Source organism: Notamacropus eugenii, chromosome 2, assembly GCF_028372415.1.
Source record: "Notamacropus eugenii isolate mMacEug1 chromosome 2, mMacEug1.pri_v2, whole genome shotgun sequence".
Classification (NCBI taxonomy): domain Eukaryota; kingdom Metazoa; phylum Chordata; class Mammalia; order Diprotodontia; family Macropodidae; genus Notamacropus; species Notamacropus eugenii.
In genome coordinates, this window is record NC_092873.1 from 461,534,740 (window position 1) to 461,559,073 (window position 24,334).

General features: G+C 39.5%; 1 protein-coding gene across 5 annotated transcripts in view; it reads right to left on the reverse strand.

Annotated features, from left to right (window-relative positions):
- Positions 1–1,637: 1,637 nt before the first annotated feature.
- Positions 1,638–24,334, reverse strand: part of SMG7 (SMG7 nonsense mediated mRNA decay factor) — a 107,386-nt gene continuing 84,689 nt past the window's right edge. For 2 of the 5 annotated variants that reach the window (XM_072648427.1, XM_072648426.1), the window contains 14 exons: positions 22,645–22,807; positions 22,150–22,306; positions 19,626–19,696; positions 18,785–18,845; positions 16,077–16,196; positions 15,142–15,568; positions 12,872–13,016; positions 11,876–12,258; positions 10,223–10,591; positions 6,955–7,035; positions 6,231–6,390; positions 4,752–4,922; positions 4,486–4,634; positions 1,638–3,904 (listed from right to left, as the gene is read on the reverse strand). In XM_072648427.1, coding sequence (XP_072504528.1) covers positions 3,791–3,904; positions 4,486–4,634; positions 4,752–4,922; positions 6,231–6,390; positions 6,955–7,035; positions 10,223–10,591; positions 11,876–12,258; positions 12,872–13,016; positions 15,142–15,568; positions 16,077–16,196; positions 18,785–18,845; positions 19,626–19,696; positions 22,150–22,306; positions 22,645–22,807 — 2,571 coding nt within the window. In that variant the 3' untranslated portion in view covers positions 1,638–3,790. Of the gene's footprint in view, positions 3,905–4,485; positions 4,635–4,751; positions 4,923–6,230; positions 6,391–6,954; positions 7,036–9,229; positions 9,380–10,222; positions 10,592–11,875; positions 12,259–12,871; positions 13,017–15,141; positions 15,569–16,076; positions 16,197–18,784; positions 18,846–19,625; positions 19,697–22,149; positions 22,307–22,644; positions 22,808–24,334 lie in introns of all 5 variants that reach the window. The other 3 variants (XM_072648430.1, XM_072648428.1, XM_072648429.1) reach the window with 3 other exon arrangements.

Consider the following 24,334-nt stretch of genomic DNA (forward strand, 5'->3'; position numbering starts at 1 on the left):
TTTTAAAAGCACCTTCATCAGAACCCCTTGGAGAGGTAGATTGTTCAACTATAAGATGGCTATGAGGAACTGAACCCTATTGTGATTTCAGCATGATGGGGTATCCTAGGATCCCTATACCAATGCAAGATGGCACCTCCTCTGCAACCGAGAATCTTAGGGATCGTAGGCCTTACCAGAGCATGGAGAGATTAAATAACTAGCAAGGTTATCTCACAAAATCAGGATGTTTTGTCTAATAATGCAAGACTTGGACGAATCCAGGTCTTCCAACTATCTAGCATGTCAATGGCCCATGAAAGTTTGCAATGCAAAATGATTTCCTTAAAACAAACAAAAAACCAGTTTAAGGGATGTTGTACAAGCTGGAGAACGTCCTGGGAGGACAACAAACTTGGCCCTGGTCTCACAGGTAGTAACAGTAGTGGGGGTGGGGGACAGATTTCAGCCCACGCCTCCTGACTCACATTTCACTCTTGCCACATGACCATGGTGCTTCTCTGTTATTCTCATTTTAGTGATGAGCAAAGGAAGTCTCCAGCGTCTAAGTGACTGGCTTGTCTTGCTCTTAGACACATCTTTTGATGGAATCCAGTGTTCCTTTCACTACCCAAACTCTTCCTGGCCCACCCTCCTTGCTCTTTTTCGTTTCCTTGATTTTGTTGTGAAACTCAACTATTTAAGTGTCATTTTTTTTCTTCCTGATGGGCTAATTCAGACCTGTTAAGTTCATCCCAAAGTTTTTCATGTTCCTATAACAATGAACTGAAGCTGTAAAACGTTTCCTACTGTAGTTTTCAAAATAAACCAATCAAAATGGCTATAAATTGGAGCAGAAGACTCACACCCATTTATCTCTTTTCACTTATTTCTTTTGGTTGAGATCTGAAGCATTCATCAATGAGTTTTCTGAGTTAGTAAGGTGTTTGTGCAAAGTGGCATCACAGAAGCAAATTCAAAATTAAATTAACAATGCCAAAAAGGGCGGCATTTTGCCTTTCGCTGGCATGTTATTGCAATTCAACCATTAAGTTAGGAAAAAAGGCAATTATGGTTCAAACTACAGGTAGAATCTGCTTGAAAAGTGAGATCCTAACAGACTGCTCCTGTAAACAGTACTGTAAAGCAATCCAAGGTTTCCACATTCATTGTGCTCTTAGATCTAATTCAGGAAAATATCTAGATATATTTCTCCAAAAAATAACCTTGCAAGATGACAGTATTTAAAACGGGGAAAGACTTTGGAGATAACCTAGGTCCAATCCCTTTTAAAAAACAATCACGTTAAAAAGTGAGGCCCATTCAGCCATTGAAATCTCCCATTTAAAAGCAAGGACATGGGTTAAACTAGTGGAATCCTGACTTTTGTCATCCCTTTCTTATTAAACAGAAGTAGTCTGACAACCAATCTCTTTTTATCCATCCACTATGATCTTTGGCTTCAGTTAAAGCTGACCCAACATTTGTGTACATATTCAGGCTGTGATTACCTTTATTTCCCCCTAGGACAACAACCTTATAATATTTAATTTTGCTCTTTTCAAGTCCATGTTTATGGTGTATGCGATTCTTAGAAATGTTGGCTTTAAATAAACCTAATTTCTATGGCAGGAAAAAATGCAATCTACACACAGGTCTGGTTGGAGAGAACATGGTTTAATTAAAGGCAAAGCTGATTTCAGCAGCTGCATGTCTTGCACAGACAGACAAAAACACAAAAGAAAGCTTACTACACAAACCAGTTTCTGCTGGGGGTCCCCCCCTCATTACTCCACAGTGAGTATGACAGGATGAGGAGCCCCACCCCAAGAACCAGAAAACATTCCGAACACCAGATTCTCATGCAGAAATGGGACTGTGGCTAGGACTTAGGGTACTGCAGGGAGTGAGATGGTGAACCTGGTTAGCTTGTCTAGGGTGCAAGAGTCAGTGACGTTTCAAACACTGGAATGTTGCAGCTGCCTGGATGCACAGCTCAAACACACAAACTGGGGTAAGGTTGGCAGGGAGGAGGGAAAAGGAGGAAGAGGCAGAAGAGAGGGAAGGGCTGGAGAGAAGCACGGAGGGTTTCATACTGCCATCGGGGTAGGGGCTTTACCCTTTTTGAGATCTTTCAAAAATGAAAACAAAACACCATGTCAAACTCAGAGAGTGCTAATGCTGCAAGTGCCAGAGGAATCCAACCACTCCCAGGCATGAGCGATGCGCACTCGCCCCTCTGCCCAGACTCCAGTGATGCCCAGGCTTCTGGCTGTGCTCTGGTCTGCCGTTATGCCCCAGCTCTGAGGTCCTGAACTACCTCACACCTACATGAGTGTGAGTGTGCAAGCACGTGTGCACGCTCACACACTGAAAAAGGAAAAAACAAAACCCAGAAAAAAATATCTTATCACCAGCACAGCAATTGGACATTGAGATTGTTTCCATAATTTTCCCATAAAATATTACTTTTCCAGGAAATGACTAACAGAAATGTTGTCCTTTTTTGTTTGCACAAGAAAATTTCCAGTCTTCTTTCCCCCTAATAAATATCCAATAAAAAGTTTATTTCACTTTCTTTGCACCTATTCCGAAATGGACTGCATTTTCTTCCGTGCACACGAGATGCACATGTCCATGGTGCCTTGAATTTCACTCTGGAGCTGGAGGGTAAGGGACTGGCGCTGTGCAGGGGCCTGGTCCCCCTAGCAGGCTGGGCATATGCTGCTGCTTCCTGCCTATCTGGACTGTCTTCTGGGGTGGGCCCCCAACTGCTGGACCCCATGCTGCTTCTTGGTGAGATGTTGCACATTAGGAATAAAATCTACTAGCATCCAGCATAGGGTAAAGGGAGGAATCTGGGGGATGGGAGGAAGGGTAGGTGAATAGGATGGGGGAACAAAAACAAAACGGGAAAAAAAACCACACTGAAAGCTTCTACTACCTATTAAAATGGGTCAGGCCATGAATGGACAGACTAGCCTGGCTTCTGTGAGATTGCTTGCTATGCTACTGTAAAATGTACAGGAATCAGAAACGTTAATTTGAAACGCTACAGCAGTCACCTGCTTGTCCAGCACAGCCCCAGAACGCACACTGTGTCCCTGATCAGAGTACCAACAGAGTGAAGGGCATTTCCTGCTGGATCCTCGAGGCCACGAAAGGGCCAGCCAGAGCATTCTGAGTGAAAGGTGAGGTCATGTACTCTCCTTCTGGAAACACTTCCCCCCATCCTGTCACCACCTACCTCAGACATGAGCAGTGAACGAGGCCTTCATTGCTACACACTGACTACGAGCACATTTGTGTATGGAAGAATTCAGTGTGATCTTTTTACTACTGAGAGTAATAATAAAGATGTTTAGGAATAATTTCAACTACATTCTCAGTCAGCAAAGCAATCATTAATGGATTCCTATTTTATTCCCCAAAGAGGAGAAAAGGATTGAGAAGTTCCCATTGGCTTCTCCCATCTGCCTTTCATTCTCAGCTTTCCCTTCCCATGTGGCTGGGGACATGCACGATGGAGAAGGTGAGAGGCGGTGATATCAGGTAACTGAGTGAGACAAACAGCAGTTCCTCTCTCCCTCCCGGCGGGCCCCAGGGGGACAGGAGAGTTCCTGATGTTTTTTGTTGTTGCACTGCGAACATTTCGTGCACACTCAGTGGGCTGGTGGAACGCTTACACCCTCTCAACAGCGAGAAACAGAAAAGAGGGCTGCCACCCGCAGGTTCCTGTGTGGGCCAGTCCTGCAAACCCAACATGCCATGGTTCATGGAGCCTTGGTTCACCAGGGTTGCCACCTTGGCCTCAGTGCGGTGGGTTCATGGTGCCTTGTCCACGCTGCTGCTTTTGCTTCTGCTGCATCAACAGCTGCTCCAGAGCTGAAGGTCCAGGATGCATCATGGAACTGGACCAGATAGACTGAAAAACACACATCTCATTAGGAGAGGCCAACTTCTTGAAGGACAGTGTTTCACATGTGGTTAAACATATGTGCACATAACCAGGAAGTACCAAGAAAACTGAACTTAGAAAAAAACTTTCATTAGGCCCATGATGATTTAGATCAACTAGTAAAAGTCAAAATACCATCTGATAGACTCTTGGTTGAAATTCAGTCTCGTTAAGGAGCACAGGGAGTGACTTATATGAGTTTCAGTCCAACACAGAAATTGCACTCATGACTTTGGGCACTGACCTTTGTTAGTGTCAGAATGATTTTAGACAAAATGTTTCCCCTTCAAGCCTGGGAAGAAATGAAGACCTTTACTGTTTCTCTCCTCACCCCACTTAGCCACTAGTGAGTTTTTCCAACGGGAAACTTTCCCATTCAAGAGACTTATGAAGCACATCCATGATTCCCCAAACATTTCCATGTGTACTTTATATCAACCACTCAAAGTATCTGCCTGTAAAAATTCAATGATTAATCTTGAAGAGGGAAGAAAATTGTGTTGCAAGAGTGAAATACTCTTATTTCTGTGTCCCTAGAGTTTACTCACCTTTAAGCTTTCCATAAGGACAGCAGAGGAATCCTCCATGGAAGGACCATGGCCTGTCCAGGTGCCACTTGGAGTGCTGGCCTGGTGCCAGCTGGTCTCAGAGGATGAGGATGTTGCTGGGAGATAATCAAAGCCAAATCCACCCATAGCTAACATAAGAAAGAAAGAATTCAGTTCAAGAGTTTTATTATTTGTCAAGTGAAAGTGAGGAAGATTACAACAGCGGTTCTTTAATTATGCCATTAGAAATGAAAATCATTTCTTACCTGGTTTATCTGTTTTCCAACGATCTGCAATCCTCCTATCCCTATTATCTGGAGTCCCAATGGGTCCAAAATTGGAGAATGGAACAGAATTATGGTTGTGTGTTGGAGGAGAACTTGGCAGACTACTTGGGTTAGAAGAGTGAGGAGACTGGCTGGCTGGTGTTGAATGATCTATTAAATAATGATAATTATTATTTAATAACGATGATGACAAAAGCAACTACAGAACTTAAGTATTTCACAAACATATCATGACCTAGTCTTCCATACAGCGGAGCACTTAAATCATAGTATAAATAAATAACCACAGGTCTTGAGGGTTAAGAGTAAGGAAGGGAGCAGGTAAAACTCTATTACTTCATTTCAAAGGAAAGGAGTTGATCAGATGTATTAGGTTCCTCTCTCAAACAGGTTGTAGAGCTTTTACACTCTGGCTTTTCCATTCTTTGAGTAAAACTACTTCAGCTTAAAAGCCTGCAGAACAAGTCCTACCTAAGAACTGGACTGAATCTGATCATTTGACCAGGATGGTGTAGGCTTGCCTTACCAGAATCTATTCATGGACTAAAACATTCTATTAAACAGAATATAAAAAAATATAAATACACACACACGTGAAATGTCAATATAACAGAAATATTAGACCAGAATAGATGTGATTCCTTTAGTTTGAAGGGCAATCCTTTATTTTGTTGTTCGTGCTGTGTTCTCAAAGAGGACCACGACATCAGGAAGATGATGCCATGACTTGCAAATGCATTGGATTAAAGTGAGAGAGGGCTGTGCAACGTCACCAGCTTCACATTCTCCTCCAGAGCCATCTGGGTCCAGTGACAAGCTACAGATCAGGACGACTGGAGATGGCCTCTGCCTTGCCAAAACGAAACTGCTAACGCGCCCTGCCCTGCCCCCAAGCTCCCTGGGCCGGCTCATTTTTACAGATGAAGAAACTAAAGCCAACAGGGTTAATGACTTGCCCAGAATCATACAGCTATTAAGTGCGTGAGGCCAGGTTGGAACTCAGATCTTCCTGACTGCAGGCCCAGCATTCTATCCATCCCCCAAGCTACTAGAGCCTCCCTCAAAAACCACCTTCTATTTATTTTGTAAATGCTTATAAGAGGAGATTCTGTCTCCTTCAATTAAATATTGGTTCTCTTGAGAGCAAGTATAGTATTTTGCCTCCCCTACATTCCTTTTGGCCTGAGTATCCCCAATACCTACTACAGTGTCTGGATCATAGCAGGTGCTTAAAAAAATGTATGCTGATCCTCACTAGCTTTTGAGAGAACTATCAGGTACCTTTCAGTCTCAGGAACCATTCTTTTAAAATGATCTCATCTCCCTTTAGTTTTGTAGCTATTTTGTACAGCAACTAAAAACAGTTTAATTGTGTAATAAATATAGTGCTTAATGAAATAGCTCAATGTGTACATGCAATGAATAACAAGAGCTCTGTAATAAAATCCTATTTCTTACCTGAACTGGCAGGAAGGGATGGAGACCATGGAGTCCCTTCAAAGAGTGAGTACAATGATGTTTCTTGGTGGGTCATTGAGGGATTAACCTCTGCTTTTACGCTGGTACTTAGGTTTTTGCCATATACTTCATTGAACATACTGTTATTTGGGTATCTTTCCTGAGTAATTAAAAACAGAGACTAAGCTATTAACACACAGTAAGAATTTTAAGATATAATATTCATTTCCTTGAGTAAAGCAAACTTTCTAAAGTAAACTTTCTCGAGTGAATGTATTTGTATGTACACACAAAAACTCTGACTTATTTGTTCCCACAAATTTAACTACTTTTCTAGACAATTCCATTTTTCCTTTCTTTTTCCATACCCCTTGCTTCTACCACGTATGAAGAATCATCCAGCCATGAAAGTTAAGTGATTTCTTTGATTATAGAACAAAGCCGTAATTATGAGTCTGGCATTAATGAGAACTGCCAAAGTGTTCTTGGAGGTTCAACAAGAACCTCTAACTTGGTCCAAACAGGGAAGGTATAGGGAAGATTGAGAAGCAAAAACAAATTGCTAAAAGATGCTCAAATAAGGAAGGAACGTGAAAATTGAAAGACAATATTCAGTAAACAAAGGTTAGGATTCTAAATTGTACTAAAATGGTTTGAGATCTATCCTCTTATGTTACAGGTTGTATCTATAGCATGCAAAACAGATTTTTAATTGTTAGCTTACCTGATTGAGAGAGAAGCCAGTGAGGGATAGGAAAGAAGAAGAATGAGACATGAGTTCTGAGGGTTTCTCCAACAGGGACTTCTTCAGAGACCCAAAAAGGAAAGATTTCATCAAGTTAGTTCTTGTATTTTTTCCCCTTGTTAGTCTTAAAATGTTATTGAGCATCATTACAACTCATCCCATCTATCTTACCACAGGCCTAATGTCCACAAAGAAAAATTGTGAACAACTAGAGGAATTTGCCATAAACTAAGAACTTTAAATCAATGATCTGACACCAACATATGGACTAATATCATAACTGAATACTGTAACACAAAGACAGCATGTAATTTCTCCCACCACTTGAAAACAAAATATAACTTTCACACATCAGAAAATTCAATCTAGCACCAAGTTCTTGGCAAATATCAAACTCATATTTCAAATGTGGGTACTTCATCAGGTACCTAAAAAGAGTACATTATAGAATATTTTCAAGAAAAATAACCACCCTATTTTAATTAATACCTTAGTTAACAATGAATTACTACTCCAGCATTTTTTGGTTCACTGAGTGCTTGGCAAATAGCATTATTATTAATGACTGAAAATAGGATCACTTTCATTCTATTTGCCAGCTTCCCTTTATAGGTCAACTAAATTAGCTAAAAATTAGGCCAGACCTAACAAACTATTTGTCAAAACTTTAGTAAAAATCGGAAATAAGCCACTCTTGCTGGATACATACCAAGCTGATATTCATCAAGCACCCACATACAAGGCACTTTCAGAGAGAAAGCATGATCAAATAACAAAGTGCAGAATAAAGTGGTGAACACTTATGGGATCGAAAGTATTTTTGTTTTAAATGCTATGGGAAGGCTGCATTAAAAGGTGACAATGTAGGGATTCAACAAATAAAATTAGACACACACTCATCTCCACCCTTGCTGGGTTACTTGGTTAAAAGGATGATAGCCACTAGGAAACAAGTGAACAGAAAGCTCTGGTATTTAGAGAAAGAACAGGAAAACAAAACAGAAGAAAAAGAACAGAGAGCCTTGTGGCAGGACATCTCCTACCCTTGCTCTCTAGACTCGAGTGGTAGCATACATGCTTGCTTCATGGCTAACTGCTTCTTATTACTAGCCTAAAAACTGCTGCTGTGAACTAATGAAACACAAAGAGGGGACTGAAACTGCTTTACGCACTGCTAGTCAGAAAAATTCTGGAGTGGTTTTCAGAGGGCTGGGGTGGGGGTGGGGAGCAGGACCACTGGTGTGATAGATATCAAGCATCACACCTTCCTGGGACTGAAATAATTTGTTTAAATGCCCCTAAGTTTTGTTGCTCCTGGCATACAGGAGAGGTAAACAGGTAGGGCTCAATCTTTTATTTAAAAGTCATCCACAATTTTTATATAGACTAATATATAAGCAGGAGATTCTTGCTTTACACTTCCAACTCTCCAAAATGAAAATAAACTTGTCAAAGAGTGCTTAGAGCCATACATCGTCCTTGAATATACATCAACTTGACAGGTAACTCTATAACTCCTTTTCCTAGAAACTGGAAAGTGTAGAGGTATCAGTAAATTTTTTGAAAATAAGATATTGTGAACTGATTTTAATCTACAGCTGCTTACAAACTTTGTACTTGCCATTTACTCTACTACACTTGATATTTACAAATAGGAATATTTTCCGTCCTGCCACCCCTCCCTCCCCAATTCTGTTTAGGAATCCACCTGACTTGAGATTTGGGCTATCTCCTTCTTTCCTCCCAAACTAATCAACTGGACAGAAAAGAATCCTCACATGTCCAATTACCTTCAACTTCTCTATTTCAAACATTTTAGTTCATAGCCTTTTAATCAAGAACAAATCACAAATTTCCTGTGATATACGAGTACACTTCAAGAATTTTGCTGTTCCTCAATAAGAGTGAAAATAAGCTTCAAGTTTCTGGGGATCCAAAATATAACTGCCACCTAAATAGTGAGAGCTTTGCGATGCCACTTCTTCATGTGAAGGACAATATTTCTTTTAGATATCATAACCACTTCAGAATCTATTTTTTTATTCAAGCTATAGTGAGTGAAATATTTAGGGGGGATTTTGAGTTAGAATTATGTTTCCATGCTCTCTCGCCTTCCTAGATCTAAGGATAATAAAGAAGTACTGTTTGGAAACCCAAGGAAGAAGAAATCTCAATCTTTATGGATTTCAAATAAAGTCTCAGAAAAGGAGTCAGCGTTAGAGCAAGCAGCAGCAGAATTATGTCAAATACATACAAAGAGGCTTCGTCCAGGAAGAGAGGCGAGAGGCCCCAGCAGAGCTGGGTAAAGATCAGGAGGGTTAGAAAAAATCAGCTCTTCCTCTTCCTCCAAGGCAGCCAGACTCTTTAACAGGTCCGGAGGAAGCAGAGGGGAGCTCTTGGGGTCCTAGTGACAGAAAGGAGCACAGTGAGATGCAGTAAGGGAGGAGGGGAGAATAGCAGAGAAGAGGAGCAGTGTGAGCAAGAATGCTGGTTGAAATGGAGACAGAAAATGTTAAGGGTAAAGAAGAAACTGAAAACAAATTAAGCAGAGGTGATTAAGCAAGGGAGAAGAAAGAGGGCTCTAGTGGGTGGGAAAACAGTGATACAGAGCTGATGAGCAGAGAACAAGACAATAGACCAAACAGGAAGAAAAGACAACGAGCACTGAGCAGAAACCCAGGCCATTGCCTTGATGGTAGGAGGAAGGGGCCTGCAGCTGTCAAGTTAAAAACATGCCATGGATCCAGGGGCCTGGCAGCAGGTGAAGTTAGGAGGGGCAGGAGCAGCTCCCCTTCAAACACGTAGAAAAACCTAATAACAGTCTGTGTAGGAGATGGGGCAAAGAAAAGCAGTCATAAATAACCAGCTAACTCTATCCCTATCAAGAAGTAATTTTTGGTTTAAAAAATGAAGTGACCCTGTAATCCTATTTTTACACAATAGTCAAGTCAGCCCTACTGAGCTAGTCCCATGTCACTTATTTACTTTTTCTAAAATGCCATAAGCTACAAACAGATTTTCTGCTAGACCATTTTCACTATGGCAATCAAATATAGGTGAGGAATCATCACAACACCCCAACATGTATCAGTTCTTTTGCATCAAACAAAAGATCTGAATCAAAGTTCATTTTTCTAGGTCAACGAGAAGGAAACATGTATTTCATTCTGCAGCTCTCCACACAGCAGTGCCCAAAGACCTCTCCACAAACAAGGGCCTCTGACTGTGGATATGAAAACATGCTCACCTCGAAGGGCATCCTGGGGACAGCATCCTGCTCAGAGGGAAAGACACCCGGCGGCCTTTTGCCCCTACGGTCCACACTCGTTTGCTGGGTCATCACTGCTCGATTATCAGCCATGCTGTAAGTCGGCTCCCAGTAGAATTCTGGGACCTTGACTTCTGAGGGATTCTGGTTATATGGCTCCATGGTGAAAGGCTTCATTTTTTTTTCCAGAGGCTGCTGCTGCATGCCAGGAGGCTGCAGGGACGGCTCAAACAGTTTCAGGGAGTCCTGGGTCTGAAGGTAGTAGGGCTGCTTTACAGGCATGACCTTCCCTAATGTGCCTTGGACCTGAGGTGGATTCCACAGCTGTTTGGAAGCATCCGCCTGATACTAAAAATGAAATGGATTTTACCCCAGATCAAAATACGATGTTAACATTGTTTCATGACAAATAGGAAACTATAGAGAATGCATGATATTTCAGACTACAGCAGATTTTTCTCTATTGATTATCTGTTTTTTCAGTATGCTGAGCTTCCTAGAAAAGGAGCGGGGAGGGAGAATACTAGAGCTAGAATAGATGAGAGATAGCATCTAGTCCAACAACAAATTATATAGATGAGCAAGCCGAAGACCACATGGCCTGGTCAAGGAGACACGCCCCACCAATGGCAGAGCCTAGACTTTCTGAGCCTTCTCTCTTACCATTATTTCACGCTTACATGTCTTTAGACTCCCAGGGGTGGGAAACCTGTGGCCTTTTAAATCCTTGGGTGTGACCTTTTAACTGAGTCCAAGTTTTACAGAACGAATTCAGGGCATTTGTTCTGCAAAGTTTGGATTCGGTCAGAGGGCTGCACGTGAGGACCTAGAGGGCACATGTTTTAGAGAATGAAGCTCATACACTGAAGATCTTCCTTATAACCTAACCATCTCGGAGGCCAAATAATTTTCTTGCCTCTAGTACAGATGGCAATGACAAAGTTTACAGCTGTCAACATCACTTGTTCAGTACCCTGAGATCAGGAAAGATAACGGTGCCATTTCTCAGGAACCGTGAAAACATGCAAATTTTAGAGAAAATTCCACAAAAGGCTTTAAAAGTTGTATTCATCATTTGTTTTTGAAGAGGACCATGACATCAGAGGAATGATGACATGACTTGCACTTGACTTTGTTTTGAGTGAGGGTGGGCTGTGCAGGTCTCCAGCCTCATAGGCTTTAAAAGTAAAAAGACAGGAGAAAAGAGATAGTAGCAGCAATAAAGAATGGTAGTCAAGGCTTAAGAATTGTTCCATCATAAAGACAAGCACAATTGGGCAGAAACTTTCTTAGATGAAATATTCTCCCTCTGCTGGCTCTCTCCAGTTTATCCTGAACACAGGCTTGTTTATACAAATGTGCTTGCTTGCTGTCTCTCCCATTAGCCCATGAGCTCCTCTGAAGCAAGGACTGTCTCCTGCCTTTCTCTGTATCTCCAGTGTTTAGACCAGGCCTGGTACATAAGTAGGTGCTTACTGAATATTTACTGACCAATGGTCGATGCCATTTCGATGACAGGAAACTAAAAATGACTATTTTAATTAACCTGTCAGAATAGAATCCCAGCAGCCATTTTTTCTCTTCCCAACAGGTGTTCTGATGGAACCACAGTGCTTCCCATTTCAGTTTTACCTGTTGGAATCCAGAGTGATGAGGAGGGCTTTTCCCCAAAGCCTGCACAGTTTTTGTAGGAGACTGCTGTTGCTGAGCCAGTGCCTGGACCTGCAATTGGCTTGTAGACTGTGCTGTTGGCTGAGCTGGTAAAGATGAAAGGGATTGTTGAGAAGGTGGCTGTGACTGTTGAGGTCCCTGGTTCATTGGCCCTGGTCCTGAGGGCCGTTGCTGGCTGTAAGGAATGTGGGACTGTTTCCCAGCTTGCACCTGGTTTCCTGCTGGAGAGTGAGCTGTAGGCTGAAGATAGGTTCCTGGGACAGAAACACCAGCTGGGAAGGTGTAACCTGAGCCCATAGAGAATGCCACAGGAGGGGGAATAACATATGCTGGGGGTGGGAACCCTTTAAAATAGAAAAAAGAAAGATAGCTTAGCTAAAGGGAATGAGCTCTTCATAACGCCATGTACAACAATGTAAGAAAGGGCATCTTGCCACTTTTCATCCCTAATATCCAACGGATGAAATGTCTTGTTGAGATAAAGGCACAACACTGTCAAGTCTTCATCTTATTCTCATTCACTACTTATGGTATTTTCAGGAAGCCTACTTTTCAAGAGTTTTGTTACTGTTCAATTTTGACAATGATAAACAGGAAATGCTCCAGTGTTTTCTAAGTACAATCCTGCTGTCTGTTGGTAGCAAAACTCAAATGATACATGCAGAGATATTAGTAGACAGAGAGGAATGTTACAAAACAAACTCCAAAGTATTTAGAGAATACTTTCCAACTCTGACATTCTGATATACAGAAGTGAACCTGAATTTGCCTTCAAGAATATACTTTCAAACAAGCAGAATTAGGTAAAAGATGAGTCACCGTTACATGACAAACATTTATTAAGTACCTAATATATCTAAGGGATGGTACTAAATAACCTGTGGATAAATTCAAGGATGAAAGAATAACACTCTTTGCCCTCAAAAAGAAAAGATTCCAGAGAATAAATGGTTTTACCTGGTCGACTGGGAAGGGGAGGGAAGGCTCCTGGGTGATGTATAGGGATGAACTGGGAATTGCTTGCCTGACTTGGGGTCTGAGTTACAGGTGTTTTTCTAGCTTCAGACACTGGAGTCTTCCTTAATTCAGTCTGAGATTTTACCTACAACAAAAAGAAGCAACAGGAAAAATTTTCTAAAACACTGTTAAAAACAAAACAAAACAAAGCACCAACTATCATTTTAACTATAAGGAACCAGAAAGCTAGGGTAAGAAAGAAGGACCTACTTTTGAAGAAAGGTATTTAAAACCCAGCCACTGTTCTAACATTTAAAATCATCAAACATTAAATGTTCACCCCAGGCAATGCATTATGTTGGAGAATACGTTTTTAAAAAATTTAATACACAGGCATTTAGAATAAGAAAACAGAAAATTAATGGTCAGAAAAAATACTATTACAGCCATTAGGACATAGCTTTATCCAACAAAAATCATCTACTTTCATTTAGAGGATGTAAAAATAACTATTTGATGCTGCTAGCCTCAGGTCAGGAAGCCTCAACCCTTCAGACTGATTTGGGAGAACACAAGTTTGGTGACAGAAGGCAATGCAGAAATAACCTAGTCTAACTTGCTCATTTTGCAGATGAGGAAACTGCTGCTCAGAGAGGTGGCCTGAGGGCTGGCAGCTCAGACCTACACCTGCTGGTTTTACATCCATCACTGCCTCTCATGGGGCTCAGGCAGATTTTGTGCTATCCAGTTCTGACTTCCACTCACTGTCCCTCCCCTTCCCACCCTGACAACCACTTACTCTGCACTCAAGCAGACCTGGAGGGTACTTCCTCAAGCCTTCCCTGCAACCCCCCCCCCACATCCAAAGTGGCCCTTTAGCTTCTTGGCAGATCAGTTTATCAGCGACAGGTGTGGTGAAGTTGGACAAACATTAGCCACAGGCTGCGCAGACAAGTTTGGGTGGGCTAGGAAATAAAAAGAAGATGCCTTCGAGCCTGGACCCACAGCCCGACAATCAGACTCATGTCTCCTAATTCTTGGCTCTCTATTCCTTTGCTTGGCTGGTTCTTCTCCTCATTCCCACCTTCCACTAAACTACATAAGATTCCTGTTCTTGCTTTGCTTTAATCTTGCCAAAAAATGAACAAACCAGCATCATTCGAAAGAGCTAATTCAATGAATGGGAAGACTTTAACATGATGCAAAGTGAAGCAAAAGCAGAAATGGAAAATAATATATACACAGTAGGTTCAACAACGACAATGGAAAGAATAATATAAAAATAACGGAATGATGTGTAATTGTAGTGATACAGGGCACAGGTTAGCCCTAAAGAAAAAATGCAAAAATGTACCTCCCCTCACAATTTTTTTTCTGGCAGAGGTGGGGGCCTATGGGTATGGAGCACGGCATATTCCATGTTTTGGGTGGGGGTTAAATGCTCCGCTATAAGGGATGGCTCTCTGGGAGGGAAAAGTGAGGAATATATATGTATATGTATATATATATGTGTGTATATATATGTGTATGTATATATGTATATGTGTGAACATGTATCACCTTCACATGTGCACATGTAAAAATGCAAGCAATTAAAAAATGGAAGATATTAATAAAAACTATAACAGAAACAAATTTAGCTCTAGGAGCTAGTAGTAGAGGGTGTTTCAAAAGTCTCAGTTCAGTTTTTAAGAGACTAAAGTTTAAAACTACATCTGTATAAGAAAAGTCAAGATTAACCTAGCAGTGATATTATACTCCCACACAAGACACTATGTCCTTCCAGGTGTATTAAATGAGGGTGGATGTGTCAAGAATTCTCATGTCCCTCAACAAAATCTTTAAACAGTTAAATGTAAAGACACCATCAGAACTTTAATTTTATTTTATAGGGATCTGGTGTGTCTATCTAGGATGGGGGGGGTGGGGGGGGATGCTTTCCATAACAGCATTTACAAATAGGATTCATACTTTCCAAGGAGACTACTCTATGGCAGCTGGCAGGGTGGAAGGTTGAGGCTATAGGAAGTTGAAATTGTTGGCTGACACATTCAATCCAAGGAATGGGGCCAGAATTCCGGGCCCCTGCTCCCCCTGTCAGTCTTACTCCCATTCGAAGCTTCCCACAGCTCTCCCCCTGGCTCCAAGGTACCTGAGCCCTGAGTGGAAGACTGCAGATCGTCCTTGGGCCGCCAGGCAGGCTGGAGGCAGAACTAAAGCTCTGCTTCCTGACAAGTCCTTCGTCTACATTTCACCCAGACGCGTCTTACCTGCACCGCCACACTCTGCTTTCCCGCCTCCTGCAACTTCTCTAAGGTGCATTTCTTGGTCTCATTTTTCCTCTTGTTGGTGTCCTTCTTTCCATCACTCTTAGTAACTGCTATGCCTTTGCTATAGTCCCTTCTCACCTCTTTGGGTGGGTAGCTTCTTCCTTGCTCTCTGTTCACCTCTCGAGGCTTAATGTTCTCCTTGAAGGTGACCATGGGCTTCTCCGTGGTATCGCAGTTGGTGCTCACACTTCTGCCTGTAGACAGCACAGATTTTAGCCCTGGGCTCCCTTCCACAGGCAGGGACTCCACAAGCGATGCTTCTTGAAGGACAAGGTTCTCTTTGGCTTCACTGGGGTCTTCTAGTAATAACTCTGGGATCTCTGTGATAAACAACAATTTCCCTACCTCATTTTCACACTGAATCAGCCTAAAAGAAAAGTAAAAATAAAACCATACATGAAAAACACAAATCTATTTAGTCATAACTGAACTGTGTATAGTGTAACCCAGCGGTATTCACTACTGCCAACAGCTAAATACAAGAGTGTCTGGAAGACTTAACAAATAAGCTACAGTCACCCTGTGGTTCCAAGCATTTCTCTTCATCCTTCAGAGCTTTATGCAACTGTCACCACATACATTTTGTTCCCTCCGCTCTACACATGCATCACTGTTTCACTGTAGCATGCACTATAGACAAATTTATGCCCAGAGCTATGTTGCAGAATGAATCTGTTATAACAATGACGTCTGGGAATAAGCACATGGACATACATAAATCACCATGTGGGGAATATAAACTGGTCCTTGGCTAAATTTGATATTACCATCAAATCAGTTTCAACTTCAGGCTTTTAATTACTACCTTAACAAGGCTAAAGACAACTTCACTAAATAAACAGGTAAAGGATACCAGAAACCCTGGGGATGGATACCTTGGCTGATTATCAGCAATCCATTTGCCTATAGAGATCAAACGCTGTTGGCGAATTCGCCACTGTTGTCCCTCTTTGTCTCCTGTAATCCCTTGGTGGCCTTTGGAGAAATCTAAGTTCCTAGAAATGATATAAGCCAACAGAAAATAAAATTAGCCTCAAACATCTCTTGTATGATGTGCACTTACTAACTTAAATGACTTCAGATTTTTTGATTATAGAGTAATTACTAGTAGGGGATTCTTTACTCTGCCACAAACCAGCTGTATAACATTGGATAATGTGCCTTATTCCTGTCATTAAACTCCTTTCCTGTAAAACGAGGAGGTAGAACTAGATGATATCTAAGGTCTCTATTATTTTTCAAACTCTATACTCTGCCCACAGAAATGAAATATCAGAACCAGGAAAGTACTGACATCAGAACCATGGAAGTATTGAAATGAATCAGCTACACAGTGTAAAAATGATTAATTAGTGCAGAAAGGATAGGGCTATGATAACTCCTCATATTAAAGTAGTAGTTTTACTTCTCTCTTGCCTTCTTGGGCTGCCAGATTTCATTTCCATACCTTTTGATTCTATGAATTAAGGCTTTCTCCTGCATGTTATATAGGACAGTAAACAGATTTTGTACAGCTCAGTAATTTGCCTAGATTATAATTGTTACTGTGGAACTTGGTTTTTCAAGATCTTGTTTTTAATGAATATTGCTGACACTTCCCAAGTATGAACACAGAAAAGTGTGCAGAAATAAATGGAGCACTTCATGGAAGATCATGCATTTTAAAAAAGAAAACTTTAATGGGAATGTATCACATAGCAAGATCTACGTTAAGTACACAGCCAAATATTTTTCTGGACTTTGTCAACTCTAATATTATGTTGTTTTTATTGTTCAGTCATGTCCAATTCTTCATGACCCCATTTGAGGTTTTCTTGGCAAAGATACTAGAGTGATTTGGCCATTTCCTTCTCAAGCTAATTTTAAAGATGAAGAAACCTGAGATATGCAGGGTTAAGTGACTTGCTCAGGGTCACAGAGATAGTAAGTGTCGTAAGCCAGTAAGTGGCCAGATTTGAGTTCAGGAAAATGAGTCTCCTTGACTCTAGGCCGAGCACTCTATTGACTGTCTCCTAGCTATTCAATTTTAACATATATAAGTCACCAAAAGCTAATAATCAGGAAGAAGAATATTACCTTTAACATATAACTTACAAAGGCAGTTTTTCCCTCTTAGATGTTTTTAGTGAATGAGAATCAGAAAGTTGGCCTAACTACTGCTAACTGAGAAGTATGGTCCACAAATTCAGACTTATTTAAAATAAAGTTATTTAAGTATGTGTAGTACTAACAATTGGAAGGGGGGGGAAGAAGAGGGAGGAGGGAGAGGAGAGTTAGTTCTCCCTTAGCCAAATTGCTTTCATGAATAGATGAATAAATGAATGAAAAAACATTTATTAAGAGCTAGTGATGTGCCCAACACTAAGCACTAGAAAGAGCTCAGAAAGAAATGCTAAAAATTGGGATAAAACAACAAATAAAAGATGAGAATGATTCTTAATTTGCACATCAACTGTTTGTATAGCATGCCCCACAGAATTTGAAAACTTACTCTTTCAATATTTCTCAACAACTTTTACTGACTTCCTGCAGGTTCCAGCTAAAATCTCATTTTCTACAAGAAGCTTTTCACTATTCCTCTTAGTTTTAGGGCCTTCCCTCCGATTATTTCCATTTTATCTCGTTTGTTTGCACGTCATCTCCCCTATTAGACTGTGAGCTCCTCAAAGAAAACAGAAGGTATTTTCTCTGTTTTTTTGAGGAGAGTGAGAAGAGGGAAGGAGGTATCCCTAGGGGTTAGGTTAGCCCACTATGGTGGGTGCTTAATAATTATTTATTATCTGACTAGTAGGATGTCTGGTAAACTCCTCTTATAGAACAGTAAATTAATGCTTAATCCCTGGCCTTATCACAAGTGCAACTTAGTGGAATCAGAATTAGTGAAGTTTTATTACAGGCAACATGGAACCCAATATCATGCATCCAAAAAAATAAAAAGGTGGGGGAAATGATGGAAAATATTAAGAACACCTCAAAACATCTAGAGGCTATCAAAATGTATAGTATGTTTGTTACATAAATGAAGTATATTTTCCCATCTAAACCTCTCTTTTAATGCAAATTTCTCACATTGCTAATGTCCTTGCACTTTGCATACTTTTTTTCTAGTCATGTTTGCTAAGTATCTTTAATACTTGACCTTCAACAGCTTCTTATCTGATAGTCAAGTTAATGCAGAGACAAAAGAAAAAACCTGCTCTCAGAGGGTTAAAGATAGGCTAAATAAAATCCACAATAATTTCATGCTGTGCTTGTAGTGTGCTTTATCATTATTACTGGAATTAGAAGATGAACAACAATAGCAAATACATAATGCCAAAAGTTTTTAATATTTACATTTTCTCTCAGTTCTTCTAAAAGCAGAAGAGTGAACTGCTTATGATAAAGCCAACTTCTCTTCCCTTTCACACCACACCATAACACTCAGCCTTCTCTACTCTGTTCTTGCTTCAGCAGCCATGAGCCCTCACAGCTCACGCTAGAAGGAAGACAGGGGCACATCCTCTCCCCCTCCACCAGAAATGCTTCTTTACCCTTCATCTGAATAGTCACCATTAATGTGACCATCAACAGTGCCACATACCTGAAAGAAGGTCTTAGAGCTAAGAATCCCTGTAACTCGAACTCTTCTGGAAGTGGAGTAGCTAACAAGTAAATAAATAAATGAAAACAAAAAGGGACACAGAAAATTTATGTTAATTCATATTGTTATTAAAGGAATACAAATATTTAGAACATAGTACAGCTCAAGAAATGAACAAACGATGAAGCTCTTCTAAGGTTATATGTGGCCCATAGTGCTTTGTTTTAAAAAAAAGTATTCTTACTACAAATAGAACAATCCTCAAACACTTCAAAATGATTATTTAAGAACATTAGATATGAAAAATTGTATCTCCTTTGTTTTTGTTATGCCTGATATACCTGGATCTGAGAACATGATGGATGGGAAGCTAGAATTCTGGCTAACTAAAATGAGTTTCCCAAACCAACCCTTTCTACACTACAGATGGTGATTAGGCGGAAAGAACAAAGGATGCATATGAATAATTAGGGAAGACACAGTGAATAACACTGTAGAGCAATTTCTACCTACTCAAATCAAAGGACATGTCTTTCCCCATCTAAAGCTATGTGAGGTGAAAAGAAAAGAAATATGCATCTGATAATTATTTATCAAGTCCTTGTAATTTACATGGTGTCTATGCAAGGCCTTATGCTCAAGGGCATGCAAAGATGAAAATGAAAAACCTATGCCTTCAAGGAGGTTACAATCAAGCATATGAACCATATACTTGAACAAATAAAAGACTATTAGAACGTGATTCCTACAGCTAAACTAGGGTAATCCCTAAACTCATTTAATCTGGCCATAAGACTATTATTATATATTGGGAAACAGAAAAAAGTAGGAAAATTCTCACCATTAGTGCTAGAAAGATCTTCCTCATGGGGCTGGAAGCTGTTTAGAAGAGAGATCAGCCAGGGCCAAATGCTGGAAATCAAAGATAACCATCCATTTTTATAACGATATACAAAATAAAATGGAACTATATCCTCACTGACCATAGCATTATTTCCTCAAGAGAGCTTATAATTCTTAAAGCATGTTTACAAGATCATCCTGAAACAAGATTAATTTGAATGGTACAATTTCCATGGTGGAAACCTAGGGGATCACTTCCAAGGCTCTTTACTGTAATCAAATGATGAAATAAATCTATCTAGCCCAAATATTGAAAGCTGGATTTCACATGAACAATTCTGCTTTATTTACAAAAGAATGACCACTGAGCACTAAGTGATGACATCTCACACTTATTTAAGACTCTGAAGGCACTTTCACACATTATATCTGATCAAGTCCCAATATGTCATCATGGTGACAGCCAACGTTGCAGGGCATAGGTTTACTGCTTGTGTAAATAAGGATGTAATTCTTTTTCAAAGAATAGTTTCATAAGAAAACCAGAGCTGGAAAGAACTCCAGATGCCACACAATCCACTCCTCTTGTTCTACAGATGAAGGAAAACTTCAGACCCAGGAAAGGCTATAACTTGCTAAAAGTCATAAAAGATACTAACTGTTAGAGAGTAGACTGAATCCCTGGCTCTTCATATAGTTTTCTCTTACACTATTAAAATTATTTACACTGTTTGAACACACACAAATTAATATTTGAGAGTAGTGGAGAAAGAAATGAAAATCTAACCTGAAGCACTTCCCCAGCAAAGTGACTCATTTACTGATTATAAGAAATGCCTATATTGAAAGGTGGGTATGAGACATAGATTTAAAGATTTGAAGAACATAAGCTTTGCTACTATGGTTAGTCTACAAAACATCTTTCCAATGTGCATTTCTACTAAAGATATTTGGGGTGCAACATACCATAATAACAACAAAGAGCTGCAAAAGAAATGATGATGGCTTTAAAAAGAATTTCTAGACTGCAATGAGGGGCATGATGTTTTTAAGCAAGAAAACTGAGTTCTCAGGAGAAAAAAATTGTAGAAGACAGCATGGTTAGTTTACTTGTGGATAAACTGCCTGGGAGAATTAATGCTAATTTGCTTCCCACAAAGAAAAAGAATTCCATATACATTAGTACTTCAGACTGAATTAATTCTCTAAAAAAGGTGAAAAAAAAAATCTATAAATTGAAAATGTAAGGCCCAGATATAAGAAGCTGAAGATACTTTGAGTACGCCCATGATTTTAGTTCTCAAAACACAATATTCCAGTCATTTTCTCATCATTCCAAATTGAAGTATTCAAAGGAACAGAGCTCTTCTATTTAGTCTACTACCCTTCTAAGAAAGGCACCAGCCACTTTAGAAGAACAAAATAAGTCATTTAGAAAAGATTCTGAATTCTAGCTCACAAATAGGGAACAATCTTTTGGCAAATCACAGAATTACAAACATTATTAGTACAGTTCTCAAGGTTTACTGAACCAAAGCAAAAAGAACAGGCTTCAAAGTAATTAAGCTGGGGGGAGAGGAGGAACTTTATAAATCAAGAGACAGTAGGTGAAAAGGAATATGGAGAAAAAACTCAGAAAATCTGAATGCTAATGAAGACAATATTATCAGATTCACAGTATTATACTGCTAAGTTCTACCTGTGAATTTGTCCAAAATGATCAAGACTAGAATTGCAGTATTACTTCTGAGATATAACAGATACAACACATACAGAGAGAAAGACAATAGGATCCTAATCTTGACTAGGTCAGTAAAGTGCTTTAAATTCTAGACTCCCAAACAAAAATTTTATTCCCTATACTTCCAAGAAGGAAAAATTCATTTTTTATAAAAGAAATTTTTTTGAAGGAGCCCCTTCACTTTGTAGGGATGGGAAAAATGATCTTGGACAATTCATCTTGTTTTGATTTATCACAATAAATTCAACAAAACTTAATCTAGAAATGATCTGTAACAAAAGATCAACTATTGTCTCCAGATTCAAATATCTTAAATTTTCCTCCAAAGTGGTTATAAATCTTAACATAATAGTAATAGCAACAGCTTATGTGAACAATAAAAAAAGGAAAAAACATATCTTCCCTACTTCTTATAACTTGCAAACAGACATGTTCAGGTGGGTTGTAAATGTCTAAGAAATAAATCTGAAAAATGGGAGCCTGTTTTCCTTCACGCTGGGAACAGGATGATTCATCCCTGATAAAGGGATAGTAAGTAAGTAAGATAGTAGGGATAGAGGGGGTAAGAGTAGGTCACATATCCTCAGGACTTGCTTTTTAAAGAAGGAATTCAAATAAACAAATACAATCACAAAGAAGTCTTTAGTCCTATTTTCCAATAATATCCAGAACAAACAACACCATGTACGTTTAAATGCCATGTTTCCATATCTATGAAAATCACATGAATCAGAGCATCCCTCACAGCACACACAGTCACACCAAGTTTTAAAACACTTACTACTGTCTCTCATCAACCACGGCCTCCTGAAAGACACTGGGTCTAAGTTTCAGCCAGTCCATTGAGACCTTGACAGCAGGAAGGGGATATGCACTGCATGATTCCTCCTGATACTCATTCTGAAGAGGGCACTTGCACAGGATGCCAAGAAAAGAGACTTGGGGGAGAAAAAGAAAGAGATAACACAGAACAGAAGGAGATGTGAAACCATATACCAATCCAAATAAAAGAAAGCAATTGTTAGTCTTCTGCTATATCCTGTTAAAACTTTCTTTCCCTCCCAAGAGTTTTCTCTGTCACAGAGAATACTCAGTGAGAGGTTTGTGGAACCAGTCAAATAAAAAGTAACATATGAATGTTGAACAAAAGAACTTAAAAAAAATATACTCACTGCCTCTTTATAATGAAAAAGACTGGCAACATTCCATTTCTAATGTGTGCAACCTAAGAGCTAGAACAGGGGCACAGACCAAATTTAGATATTTTAATACTCACTAAAGAGGGCCAGTAGCTGCGTCCAACACAGCTGCTCATCCTGGCTATAACTGTGCTGTTCAGTTTCATTGCTAAAGTCGCGAAGGTGATGAAGTTGAAACAGGTTAATGACAGTGACGTGAACTAGCTGCTGAGAGTTGAACGCTTTTTGGAATAGCAGTCTCTGAAAAACAGACAGGAATATTTTCCATATGTAGTCAAGTATGAGAGCTATCTTTAACACAGACAATTAAAATGGTCAAAATGCATTCATGGCCAAATAAGTATAGCTAGAGGTGAATAAGTGACTTCATTTTAAATCCTACTGCTGTAACTCTTAAAATTCGCTATCTTGATTTTTGACCAAAAGGGCTCATGTTGATTCTTTGCCTAGAAATAAATTGTTAAAGAAATTATTAAATTATATGTGACGAGTTGATAATTCAACTGTCCTATAATATTTGCATATGAATCTGAGAAGACATAAGTGACAAGAATGGTTTTTTTAGTCCACAGGATTTAAAAGAAAAATAATTACACATGAGACAATACAACAAGAAGCACTTCCCACTGCCCCCACCTCTACTCCCAGGGCCTCCCAGGAAATAGAATCAAATCCCACATCACCATCAATCTGTACAGGACTATGACACAGTTGTGTATTTAGCATGATATTTTGTTATATTTAAATTCATTATCTTTCATTTTAGCAAGCATAATATAGTAAGCTGGGTTCCTTAAAACCTGCAATCTTAAAAAACTGAAATAACTTTGAAAATGTTTTGAAAAATTCTCAACAATTCAACTTAAATGTTTTATAATTTTATTGTCTTATTAACTATTTGCATATGTTATTTTAGGAAAAGTGAGGGAGGATTTAAAAAATAAAAATAGGGGTGAGGAGAAAAGTATATAGCTTCTTCAGAAGTTTGGGAACCACTGTGCCAAACAATCATTTCATCATCTATAAATCAGATTTTGAAGGCAAGGTCTGACAAGGCAATATGCACAAATCCAAGCAAAAAAAAAAAAAACAAAAAACAAAACCATCTAAGCAACAGAAACATCTTATTGGTAAGACTATCTCTAAGTGAAATGCTTTTAATGTGTCAATAACTAACCCTTCTTCCCTGTACTCCTCCCAACCCTTACAGTTCAAGACAGTCCTGCCTTATGCAATGATTCACATGAAAAGTAATGTTTTTCATAGGTTCAAGGCTGGTTGGGACCTTAATCATCCATGACAAGTGAATTCATCAAAAATTTTTACAAAAGAATCCATATAACCTGTCATTGCAACCTAATTTAGTGATGGACAAAGGATAATTGAGACAACTGACTACATCCTGGTCTCAGTGGAGAATCATATGCATTCTTTTCATAATGATTCTTTTATATACAAGAAGACTTAACTAAGAAAGTGCTAAAGCATGATCACTACTCTCCAAGCTGAACACTTCAAGTTATTTAATCTTTTAACAATAATAATACTTTTCAGGTATCACACAATGTTAAAGTTTCTGTTTGGGCTTGGGTCAGCCCACTAAAAATGAGCAGAAAAAGCAGGGGATGCTAAAAGCTTCTGTGCTAATTTAACATCACTATCAGCTTAGTGTGGCACTGGGTACAATGTCTGTTGAAGGAACATCACATAAAGTTTGGGATGAACTGTCTTTGAGCCTAAGATACCTGACAGCCCTTCAGAGCCTGA